Genomic DNA, 12,770 nt, shown 5'->3' with positions numbered 1-12,770 from the left:
CACTCCACGTCACGTCCTTTTGTTACAGCTGCTAGAAAGTCAGCTTGCAAGTCACGTCTCGAACTTCTTTTAATTTATAGCATTCAAGGGGACCAGTGTTCACTTGTTTGATCTGGCTCAGAGTTCAAGGGAGCATTCACACATGCCCAAAAGAAGTGAACTTCCCCAGAAAGTCCCTGAAGTGAACTCTGATACAGATTAAACAATAATAGTGTGAAAGGACCCTTAGTTCTGTGTAGCAAAGGTCCAATCTGCTTTGAGATCTAAGATTACCAGGACACTCACCATAGCCTTTGCTGAATATATCCTTGGCAGATTTGCCGAGGTCGGAGTATGAAGGAGGGACGGCCATCCTGCTGGGAAACAAAGGTAATCTGAAGATAAAGATAATGTCATTGTTAAATTCAGTGATTCACACAGATTTACAATGTGGATTGAATGTTCTGATAAATAAAAACTAAACATTCAATTAAGAGAAAAAGGAATATGAACATAGGAGATGTCGGCTGTTTACAAACATGCCGTCACCAGTCAAGTGAAACTGCGCTCTGGTAGGCAAAAGGAATGGCTGACAACAACAAAGCCAACAACATGTGAACATGTGATAGGGCGATTTATGCAAAACTTTAACTCGAAATATAAAATTCACAGATCATTGATGTGAAAATCAGAGTCTGGTGAAGCGACAGGGTTGTAGCAACTAGTGAAAAAGACCAGAACATGTTCTCAACTCGGGAGCTTCATATTTTTTTTTTTATTTGCACTCTGAAAATCAGCATTTTTAATCGGTTCCAATGAGACCTGGGCTCTTTTTGAAACCGTCATCACCCCCTGCTGGAATTTCAGCTTTTATGCAGTTCCGCATTATCTTCATGTTTTATGAGGCGAGGTTGGCGCTTGTTTTCGCCTATCAGAGGGTTCCACTGACCACGTGATCACAGCATGTGACATCAGGCCCACATCTCCTATAGAGTATTTGCAGCTGACGTCACACACCCAGCCTCGCAATGCACGTCTGGTAGTCGCCGCCATGTTGGAGTGAAAACAAACATTCAGGCGTATGACGCTCTTTCACTATTATAGAGGATTATGCCGCTAATTTTGGCCATGGAGAGTGTGAATAGATGGAAAATGACCACAGAACAGTAAGGACATAAAATACGTTGTGTTTGGTTGAACAGCTTTGAGATTTAGTGAAGAAGTGTGTGAGAAACATGATCTGAGCTGCTGCTGTGAAATGTGAAGCTGGGTTCTGGTTTGTTTTGCCGCTGACGGGAGGCGGTCGGCTCAGAGAAGATTCTGCCTGCTGTCGTCTTAAAGTGTAGATTTTCTCCCCCCCCCCCCGACTCTTTTTATCTAATTTTTTTTGGCAAACATATAGACATATAACTAATATAGTTGAAAAAGAAAAGCCAATACGATCACAAATAAAGAAAAATTAAAGAACAAAAATAATAACCCAAGTGACAGACCCCACAAAAAAAAGAGAAAAAAAGAAAAAAAAATAGTTCAAGGGTAATGGCAATATGGCCAATAGTCTAAATATGTGTTAACATGGGGGGGGGGAGAGCCTGCAAAATACAGTCAGAGAGGGGGCGGGGACACCATGGAGTGAAGCCGTGTTTCCTGGGGCTCCGCCGAGCAACAACATAATAATCAATATTTAAAGCACAACTTGGTTAAAAGTCCTAAAATGTCAGCCTTAACTCATATATAAGAGCCTTTGGGTTCCTTCTCGCTACTTTTGGAGGCCATACTATAACTCAATTCAACTAAAACCGTGACCACAGCCTAGCGACCTGCACCAGCTAATGCTACTTGGCTATACCATAGCTCGGATTGTTACATTCTCCGGATCTGCTTCCCCCGACGGATCTCTTCTCTTGTTCTGTTCTACCGCTTCTAAGGGAGTATATGATCCTTGGTAATGTATTTTCAAATCAAAAGTGTAGATTTTCCAGTTTCATATGATATCCAATATGTTGCAGTGGAGCAAACGGATCTTACTTTGTGTAGCGTTTTGTGTGCGGGTGAGGGGGGGCGTGTCGAATTGTTGCATCTGTATTTTAAGGTTGTTATAAAACAAACACTCGGGCGTCAAAGTGCAGCTGCAGCGTTCAGTTAGTGAGATTAAGGCTTTTTGTTTGAGACACAATTGAAAGAAATCATCCTCACAGCATTTTAGTCACTTTTTACACTCGAAGTGGAGCAGACGGCTGCTGGATCCGGTACCGGGTCCGTCGGGCTGAACCGGTTAAATGACTTCCGTGATGAACAAGTCCATTCTGGCTGGAGTTTAACTCTGACATGTGAGCTAGCAGATCACCGCACTAAATGTCCGCGTACTCCAGGTCGCAGGGTTCTTGAGTCTCAGCCGTGCATGGCTGGAACAGGCGGCTGGCATTAAGTCCGGGTCCTGCTGCAGCCTGAAATCCGTAGTTCCTCCCGGTACCGGTCTTTGTGTGTTACGTCAAGATTGTCCACTTCATCTGACAACACAGCAACATCCCTCCTCTCCTTATCAGTCCACATTTTCAACGTTAAGGAACACGAATGCACACTACTGTATGGAATGAAACCGCGTATCACTGGTTGTTTTCACTGCAATATGGCGGCGGTCCTCCGGTTGCCAGCTCCTCGGTCACGTGACTGCAGATACTGAATATAACAAAAACATTTCAGACTGTGTGTGTAAGTATATACGTACATATATACATACACGCACATATGTACATTTTTTTCAAAACTATTTGGTTTATTACTGCATTAAACAGTGACATAAAACTCAAGTACCGTATTGGCCCGAATATAAGACGATATTTTTTTTCCAAAAATGGTATTCTCAAAAATGGGGTGGTGCTATAATGGAGGACTAGATGGAGCCAAAGTCCCGTGACCTGTACTGCCTCTGCTTGCATGCAGTGGCTCAGCCTGGGGCTGCAGCTATTGATTATTAGGGACCGAGCCCCTCCGGGCATGGTCTCTATTGTTTTTCGTTCGTTTCTTAGATATTATTACGTGCCCCCCCCCCCCCCTGTTTGACCCCAAATTTGACCCCCTAAACATGCACGAAAACTCACCAAATTTGGCACGCACATCATGACCGGCGAAAAATTTTATAAAATAGAAAAATTAACCCCATCTGCTCTCTAGCGCCACCTAGAAACAGTTAAATTGTCGCCACGGCCGGCAGGAATGTCGTAGAGAGATCAAACCAACGTTGACACGTTCGTCTCATTGAGATCTAAATTTCACACGCTGACACCCCTGACCTAAATCCAACAGGAAGTTCGCTATTTCCCTTTCAAAGTAAAATTTTGCTCAAAATCACTGCTCACGAAAAAATTATCTCCTCCAAGACCGTCTGTCGTACAGACATAAGAGTCACGTGACGTGAAAGAGGACACATTTCTCTACAAAAGTTGTGAACAACTTTGCCAAATGTCTTACGGTGTGGATTTTATTAGCGTTCAAATTTGGAAGTCTGAAATCCTGCCTTGCTCCTGCCCTCATCCGTTATAATGGGAAAACAAGACGAAAAATCGCCTTTTTCAGCACCTCGAACAAGTGGAGATTGCGGCTAAACCGTGACTCTTATCAACAAACCGAGCACACATAAAGTCTCACCAGGTTCTCCCGAACAAGATGATGTTACATAAGTGGGGATAATTTCATGTTATATGTACGTTTTCACAGGTATGAAAAGGTGTGCGCTCTGCATTTTTTTTGCTCTTAGTTATAATGGAGCCGGATGGGGAAAAATCTCGCGCTTCTCACAAACTGAGGCCTGTACGGTCCAAACTAAAAGTCTGACTGCTCTGAAAACCTCACCAACTGAAAGACAACTAATTTTCCTGTCAAACGTGATATTTTTTGTTCAGTTTTGCCAAACAGGAAAGGAGCAAAGAGCAGTTGTTTCCCAAACAGAAACTATAATTTTCTCCTCTCTCCACTCTAACGGACATGACCATATATGGGCATACGGTGCAGTTACACAGCTGACAGCAGCTGTCAATCAAACTCTGACACTCAGTGCCTTTATTCAGTGACTGTCAAAAGCAGGCGGGAGAAGCTAACAGCTCCATGTTAGTGGATGGGAGATGCCAACAACTGTATGTTAGTTGGTGACAGATGCTAACAACTCCATGTTAGTGGATGACAGATGCCAACAGCTCCATGTTAGTGGATGACAGATGCTAACAGCTCCATGTCAGTGGATGACAGATGCCAACAGCTCCATGTTAGTGGATGGGACATGCTAACAACTCCATGGTAGTGGATGGGACATGCTAACAGCTCTATGTTAGTGGATGGGACATGCTAACAGCGCCATGTTAGTGGATGGGACATGCTAACAGCTCCATGTTAGTGGATGGGAGATGCTAACAGCTCCATGTTAGTGGATGGGACATGCTAACAGCTCCATGTTAGTGGATGGGACATGCTAATAACTCCTTGTTAGTGGATGACAGATGCTCCCAGCTACATGTTAGTGGATGGGAGAAGCTAACAGCTACATGTTAGTAGATGGGACATGCTAACAACTCCATGTTAGAGGATGACAGATGCTAACAGCTCCATGTCAGGGGATGACAGATGCTAACAGCTACAAGTTAGTGGATGGGACATGCTAACAACTCCATGCTAGTGGATGACTGATGCTAACTGCTACATGTTAGTGGATGGGACATGCTAACAACTCCATGTTAGTGGATGACAGATGCTAACAGCTACATGTTAGTGGATGTGAGACGCTAACAGCTCCATGTTAGTGGATGACAGAAGCTAACAACTACGTGTTAGTTGATGGGTCATGCAAACAACTCCATGTTAGTGGATGACAGATGCTAACAGCTCCATGTCACTGAATGGGACATGCTAACAACCCCATGTTAGTGGATGACAGATGCTAACAGCTCCATGTTAGTGGATGGGAGATGCTAACAACTCCCATGTCAGCGAGTTGACGTCTCAGTCGCGGGCCGGCAAGGAGGCTCGGTCCCGACCAATGCCGCTTGCGGCTTTAATTTTAACATTTCTTTTTATTTTGGCAAGCATAAAACTCACCACGGACAAAAAAATGAACTACTATTAATGCTTGCAGTAACATTTATTAAACTGCACAGGAACACTCATTGCTAGGATGAACATTGCACTTTAAATTCACAAATTATTTAAATAAAAAATAAATAAAATACCTGAGAGGGCTGAGGCCTTACCTTCATTATAAAAAAATGCACATGAAAGCTGATTATTAAAGAACATTTCAAGTACAGCAGGCAATATTCAGTATTATCAAACAATTCCTACTGATACTAATTTGCCATCTGTCTTGTGCAAAAAACAAAAGTAATAATACTCAGGCTGAGTCCAAAACAGCACATTCACCTTTATAAACTTACAGCTGCCCAAAAATTTTAAAGTGCATTCAAAGGAGTGTAAAACAACAATTTCAGAATACAGTCATTTTTTTTTTTTTGACGTGGTGCTGTACACCAGCTCCGCTTGGCAGTGCAGACTTTGCACCGAGCTTTTCTGTTTTTTTCGTTTAAAGTTTAAACTTTTGACATTTTCTGGCGTTTTCTTTGTTGTGCTTCCTCCGTTTCGCCAGCATTTTCTTCATTCTGTTCTTCAACGCCCTGACGCGCCTATGGAAACGCGTCTGACGCATCGCGACAACGCACCGCGTCCGCGTCTCGTCTCGTCGCGGCTGGAACGCGCATTCCCATTTGTTTCCAATTGTATTTTGCACAAAATCGTGGAAAGCACTTGGCGGTGTGAACGCAGCTCCAATTCTCACGTTGTTTCATTGCGCTGTGCTCCATCTGCTTGTTCCGACATGTCCGTGCGGCTTACACTCTCGTGCAGAAACATGCTGCGCTTTACTTCCGGGCGCTACACACTAGCGGTTTCACGGTAGTTTCACTGTACACAATTAATAAATGAATCCTCGAAGCAAAAGAATTTAATTCGAAGCTTTTCATAATCGAATTATTCCATGAATCGTTTCAGCCCTAGCTCAGCCGGGACGTTAGGGGGAGCTAGTGAGCTGGACAGAGTGTCAGCCTACAGCAGTGTGAGAAGAAGACTGAGCAGTGTGGCTGCTGTTTGCTTTTCTACGGTTCATTTTAAACAGTGCATCGAAAATATCTGCCTGTAAGTACTCGAATATACTTAGTTGATGTTCAGAATGGAGGTGAAACTGATACTTGTGAGTTTGTCAGTTTGTTTTGAAGTTTCAACGCAGATGCTAATTCCGTTAGCATGTGAGTGGCGTTTCCATTAATAGTTAGCATTGAGCTAGCGGCTTTGATTTTAAATACTGACTTTTGTTTTTAGACAGTGATGTATGTTGTGAAGCATCTTGTGTATTTGTTCACGTCTATGTTTATCTGGTTTGTTTCAGTTTTACAGCCTTCAGGAGAAAGTAATAAAAGCTCAGAGCAGCTGAAATCTGCTGCTTTCTTTCTGAAGAACTGTTCTCTACATGCCAGACTGAATCCAACGTTCACGGAGGCCTGAATTATTAATGTTCATGAAGTTAAACAGAACTTGATGGTTCTAAAGTTATTTCTATATATGCCGAGCACCTGGCTAGAAGGCAGTAGGTATTATTTTTAAGGTCTTTGATATGACCCGGCCGGGATGCGAACCCACGACCTAAAAATGGTACCTACTGCCTTCTAGTCAGGTGCTCGGCATATATAGAACGGGGTAGGGGGTCGAACACACAGAGCTACCAGAGGTCTAACACAATTATTACAATAATAGTTAATCGCGATTTTTTTACATATTCGCGAATATTTTTCATATTCGCGATTACCGTGAATTATTTATTTTATCCACAAAGTTGCATAAAACTCAGAATCTGACGTCATGGTGGAGCGGCGCCAGCCGCAGCAGCAGCAGCAGGTGCATGCAGCGTCGCAGCCACTTAGGGCTGGGACAACGCGTCGACGTCATCGATTACGTTGACGCAAAAAATACGTCGACGCAAAAACTGCACGTCGATGCGTTGTTTCAGAATAAAAAAAAAATGGCGGCGGCATCGAGTAGCAGCAATTATTTAGATCCAACCGATTTAGCCGCACTTAGCGGGGGCCACGGCAGGGGAGCTTCAGTGCAGGACATAATCTCTGCAAAATCGCTCTTTCCGGCTATATTTTTTCATCCATCGCCAGTGTTAAAAAGTCAGCTCGTCTACCGTCTTCAGGCAAGTCAGCTGACAGTTTTCGCTAACTTAGCCACAATTAGCTCGGATGGGAACGTTTGAGCTCCTCTCCCTGTCACGGCGCCTTTGGGCCTGACTTCCAGGGGCCGAGTTGGGAGCGATTGGGTAAACGGCCCGGAGCTGCTCCACGGCGGCGACGGGACAGCTCCAGCAGCCGAGGCCTGCTTCACGCGCCTCCGTGGTTATGCGGCGGGTCCCCGCGGGCTCCGCGGCCGGCACGGAGCCCGTCTCCGCCCGGGAGCGGAGATCCGGAGCTGCCACACCGCAGCTTGCTCCACGGAGGCACGTGAAGCAGGCCGCGGCTTCCAGGGGCCGAGTGGAGCTGCCCCACGGAGGCTGATGGGAGAGCTCCGGATCTCTGCGACTGGGCGCAGACGCGGCCGCGGAGCGCGCGGGGACCGCCGCATAACCACGAAGGCGGAGAGGAGCTCCGCAACGGATTTAAAGATGAATCTTTAGATTAATCGATGCATCGACGAACTATTTCCTAGATTAATCGATTGCAAAAATAATCGTTTAACCCAGCCCTACAGCCACTCACCCTGCCGTTTCCCTGTCGTCTCGGCTGGATGGTTAGCGAGGCTAGGCTAATAACATGGAGGGTGAGGAGGTCCTGGTTCCGAAGGCACGTACCAGGGCACTGCTGTGGATGCATTTCAGTTTTCAGCCCAACTAAGGGAGCGCAGTGACGTGGAGGAAGTGATGTGTCAATTTTGCCGTAAAACAGTGCCGGTCAAAAGCGTTAACATGCTAATTAGCTAATACTACAGCGATCATCAACTGGCAGCCCGCGGGCTGAATACGGCCCGACAAACCGTCCAGGCAGGCCCGCAACTAGATTCCACACACACACACACGCACAACAACAACCCCCCCCCCCCTCTGCGAGTGAATGCACTCATCCCCTCCATATATTCGTCAATCACGATTTTTTTTCCTGACAATTAATTGTCTCCTAACATTCCTAATCGTGACAGCCCTACCCCACTGTAGCTTTCACTACTCACAGTAGCTGTGTGGCCTGGGGTTATGAAACGGAAATAGGCGCCACCTAACGCACTCGTGCATAGGGAGACTTCGACTTTGAAAGTTATTTACATCATTAATCCAGTTATTAAACCTTTGAGGTACTTAATTTGATGTTGCTTATTTTGAGAAAGAGAATATATTTTTTGTTTAATACTGCAGTAATTTATCTTAAATCAAATGAAATGTTATCTCTGCTGTGAGTTTTTGAGGTTAGAATAATTGTACAACAAAAAGTTCTTTTATGAGTAACCTTATTGTCTTACACATATTTTTATTTTCACAAAATTATATTTGAAAAATAGGGGTCGTCTTATAGTCAGAGTCGTCTTATATTCGGGCCAATACGGTAAATTGAAAAATTGCAATAAAACATAACTAAAATAAAGTGTTGAAATTGTGAAAAATCTGCTATAAATTTCACAAACATAAGACATTTCTATGGTTATGCAGTGAAACCTATGGTTTTACTCAATGCGCTGTGTAAATGATTTGTGCAGGTTTTTTTCACACCACAAAAAGTGCTGGAATTGTGAAAAATCAGCTATTGATGCAAGAAAAAGAAGAGGTTTCTGTGATTATTCACTTAATTTATTGATACAAACTATACCCCTCTATGACATGCTTTCACACTGTCTGCACTCATAAACTGCTGGTGACTAATGAGGCATAAATATCAAAAAAGGAGAGGGGTTTTCTCTGTTTCCTACTGAAGTCCAGCAAAAAGGAACAAAGTGTTCCCTGGGAGGCTGCAGGAAGGCCAACAACCCGCCAGACACGGCAAGAAGCCACAGGGGGCAGCTGCATGGTGGACAAAAGGAGGGCCTGAACTGAAATTCATGAAACTATGGTGAGCAGAGTCAGAAATGCCGCAGAGAAGGCCACTTTGCGCAGGAATGGGAGCAAAAACAAAGGTGAGCACTGAGCAGACCGACAGCAGAGGTGTGAAGGGGTTGGAGCTGCACTAGGATAAAGGAGACCAGTAAAGAGGTGGTCATGGAGCTGTACTGAGCCCCCGGTGTGCAGGCCTGGCCAGGTTACGGCCCCTCGGAACCCGACACGGAGCCCCTCATCGGGGTGAAAGTGTGCCCTGCCTGGTTGAACATCATTACACAACCTGCACCATTAGCTGGGCGCAGAGCTAACCTTGGAGCGGTTGTAGCATTAATAGCGCATTCATTACAGGACTCTGCGAGGAGTATACGGGATTCTCCTGCAGGTTTTGTCACTTCTTACCTGCACAGGGGATGAGTTTGTTGCTGGAGAGAGAAGCGTGCAGAGCCCGGAGTGTCTCTGAAGTGATGCTGCTAGGAGACGCGACAGCTAGCGTTAGCTTAGCAGACGCTCAGACGGGGACAGGGCACAGTGAAGGAGACATGCTACGGAGCATGCGCAGTGGCAGCTGGACGGCGAACAAAGAGTCACTCAAACCAAGGCGAAGATGACTACCCCATAAAAAACATTAACCCCCCCAGCGCATCCGTCACCGATAATGCACTGCCAAAACGAGTCAGAGCAAGTTAATAACCCCACCAGAACATCACAAACCTCCGCCACACGCACACACACACACACACACGCAAACAAACAAACACACACACACCAGCTTCAGTTAGAGCAAGAGGATAATTACCCACACCATAACCACCAACACATCGTCAAAGTCAGAGCAAGATGATGTCCCCCCTGCAAATACAGTCAAAGTCAGAGAAAAAGAATACCTCCCCCACAAAAAAAAGTCAAGCCAGAGTAAAAGAGTGACTAAGTTACTTTAAAGGTGCATTAAGGAGTTTTACAGCCTTAAAAATACTTATTTTCCACCATAAATATGTTACACATTTTTAATGATGCTTAAAATGCTTGTAAGACCTACACTGAACCACTCTTCCTCTTACAGAAACGAGCGATTCGTGTGGTGAATGGAAGTGGTTACAGAGACCACACTAACCCAATATTTATAAAATTGAAATCCTTAAAAATGAAAGAATTGGTAGAACTCAACCTTCTTAAAACAATGTATAAAGCTCACCGGAAAAAATTACCATTTAATTTACAGAATAGATTTGCAAAGCGAGACAGTCAATATAGATTAAGAGGCACTGAAGTTTTCAAACGACCGGAATCAAGAACCAAATTGAAAGAAAGATGCATCACAACAAAAGGAATCAGTTTATGGAATAAACTTGACAGTGAAATTAAGAGGTCTCAGTCCATTCACATCTTCAAGAAATGTTTAAAAGCACAATTATTGGGAGGGTACGACTCTGTTTTAAAGAATGGTTAAACTTAGAATGATTGTTTCTTTTGAAAATATTTCATTAAGGTTTTTTTTTTTTTTTTCTTTTGTATTTACACTTGGGAAATGGTTGTATTTGATCTGCAATTATTTGTGAAATTTTCGTATTTATATTTTGATTAAGTGAAATGGTTGTATTGAATTTTGCTTTTTTTTGTGATATGTTAACAAATCTTGACAAATTGTCATTTATTTTATGTTGATAGGGGCAGACATAAGTCTCACTTCTTTCTGTTCCTTTTCATTTCTTTCTTTTAAAAAAGAATGAAACAAATAAAATCAATCAATCAATCAATCAATGATGGGTACAATGTGCCCTGACATATTCATTACCAGTACCTCTAACAGGCTAAACTGTCACTTGAAAGTCACAGTGCCGGTCCGGCTCCAGAGTTTTTTTGGGGAGAATTTGAAAGGAATGATGTAATGCGGCTCCTTGAGTTTCGCTTTGTCTGCCATTACTCCGCCCATAGGTGAAAGTAAGCCGGAACGCACCGGAACGCCGTGCCGGTAAGAAATATACTGGCCTCTTCTACCGGAACGCCCCGGAACGCCTCTGAAAAGCAACTTTCACTCATGCATATAAAGCGAGCCCTTTCTTTTTTCAAGCAAATTTTACCGAAATAAGTGTAAAATTGATGAATACATAAAACTCATCTCCAGACTACATCTTCTGTGACGTGTTGAACAAGGTTAATGCGCCTGACGAGCACTGGAGCACTCGCTTACCGTGACAGGTTGCAGCTTGTAGCGGCAGTCTCTCGCTGTAGCGTAACGTTAATCCAATGTCCACTGTTGTGTGTTTTTTGCAGACAACAGGGTCGTCATTTTTGCAAAATAAACAAAACATAATCCACAAGTAATAAATTGTGAGGGTTCACGCGTCGTAAAATATTCTCCATCTCTCTGTCATGCGAGCAGCATCACTCCTTCCGCAAACAAGCACACGTGGAAGTGAGGTAAACTCATTGCGTTCTTTTCATTGGATGGCTGGTTGCCTAGGTGATGTAAGGACACTCCCCCATCCCCGTCTCAAGAGACAACCAGGACAGGTCAAAAATGCAAAGAAAAATTAAAAAACCATTTAACTAAAAACAACATTTATATATATTATATATATTGTTGCGGCGACAGGCGCCACTGGGGGCCGCCATACTGTTTGGTGCCGCAAGGCATCATGGGAGGGGATTGTTCGGGCCGTTTCAAGATGTATTTTGTGTTAAAATGTGTTAAAATGTACTTCGTTTTGTTGTAGGTGTGTTAAGTTATTGTTTTTCTATGTGTTGATGCCGTTTTTCCGGTGTTTTTCTTGTTAAGTTTCATTTACTTTATGTTGGACCAACAGTGAGAAGGGTCGGTGTGAGAGTGATGTGGCCTCTGTGCCTTCATTGTTTGGTGTGAGTGACATGTTCCCAGTAGTTGTTACAACTATAAAAGCTTTGAATGAGCTAAAGAGCAGCAGTCCTTGTCGATTGCCTCCATTGTGAAGAGGTCACTGCTGCCATAACAATATGTATTATATTTAAACATTCTAAACAACATTCAAACAATTAAAAAGGCATTATGCTTTCAAGGATGTCAAAAAAGAGCAGGATTTATCAATATCTGTCTTGTACGATGCTCGCAGGCTTTGCGCACAAACAAACATTTTTTTGAGTTGCACAGTTCCTGCAAGAATCTTATCTTACTTTCACCCCTGACTCCGCCAGATGCTTAGTGAGCAACAGCTGAGTAGGATCTTCCAGAAAGTAAGAACAGACTGGCTTCTAGCACTGCCACAGCTCCACACAGACTCCACCAGGGAAAAGAAACTTAAATCTTACTTGAGCGCTTCTAAACGAGCGACGACGCAGTCCCCCTCTTCCGTGCACGGGAGCCACAGGGACAAGTTTTTCACTTAAGCTGCATTACGCCCAAGGCCTGCAGGGGGCGCTGTTTCACATAAAACGTGCAAACTCCTTAAGGCACCTTTCAGTTAAGACTAGTTACTTCATGTTATAGTCGTCAAGATCGGCCTTGGTCTCAAAAAGCAATTATTTCGACATTCACAAGGTTTGGAGAAATGTTTGATTTTTGTTGAGGTAATTATTTTTTATAGTTTAAAGGAATAGTAAAAAATACTATAAAAAATAAAAACGATATTATAAAAAAATGATATATATATATATATATATATATATATATATATATATATATATATATATATATATATATATA

At 43.4% G+C, this 12,770-nt stretch overlaps 1 protein-coding gene across 8 annotated transcripts in view; it reads right to left on the bottom strand.

The window, feature by feature from the left end:
* Nucleotides 1-9,648, bottom strand: part of LOC115383091 (voltage-dependent anion-selective channel protein 2) — a 33,480-nt gene extending 23,832 nt beyond the window's left edge. For 2 of the 8 annotated variants that reach the window (XM_030085128.1, XM_030085131.1), the window contains exons 1-2: nucleotides 9,494-9,648; nucleotides 286-374 (exon numbers count right to left, since the gene is read on the bottom strand). In XM_030085128.1, coding sequence (XP_029940988.1) covers nucleotides 286-352 — 67 coding nt within the window. In that variant the 5' untranslated portion in view covers nucleotides 353-374; nucleotides 9,494-9,648. Of the gene's footprint in view, nucleotides 1-285; nucleotides 375-9,493 lie in introns of those variants that run through there. The other 6 variants (XM_030085127.1, XM_030085134.1, XM_030085129.1 and 3 more) reach the window with 5 other exon arrangements.
* Nucleotides 9,649-12,770: the final 3,122 nt, after the last annotated feature.

This window comes from Salarias fasciatus (genome assembly GCF_902148845.1).
Source record: "Salarias fasciatus chromosome 7 unlocalized genomic scaffold, fSalaFa1.1 super_scaffold_4, whole genome shotgun sequence".
NCBI lineage: Eukaryota > Metazoa > Chordata > Actinopteri > Blenniiformes > Blenniidae > Salarias > Salarias fasciatus.
Note: the sequence above shows the minus strand (reverse complement) of the source record. Positions and strands in the feature narration are given on the sequence as shown.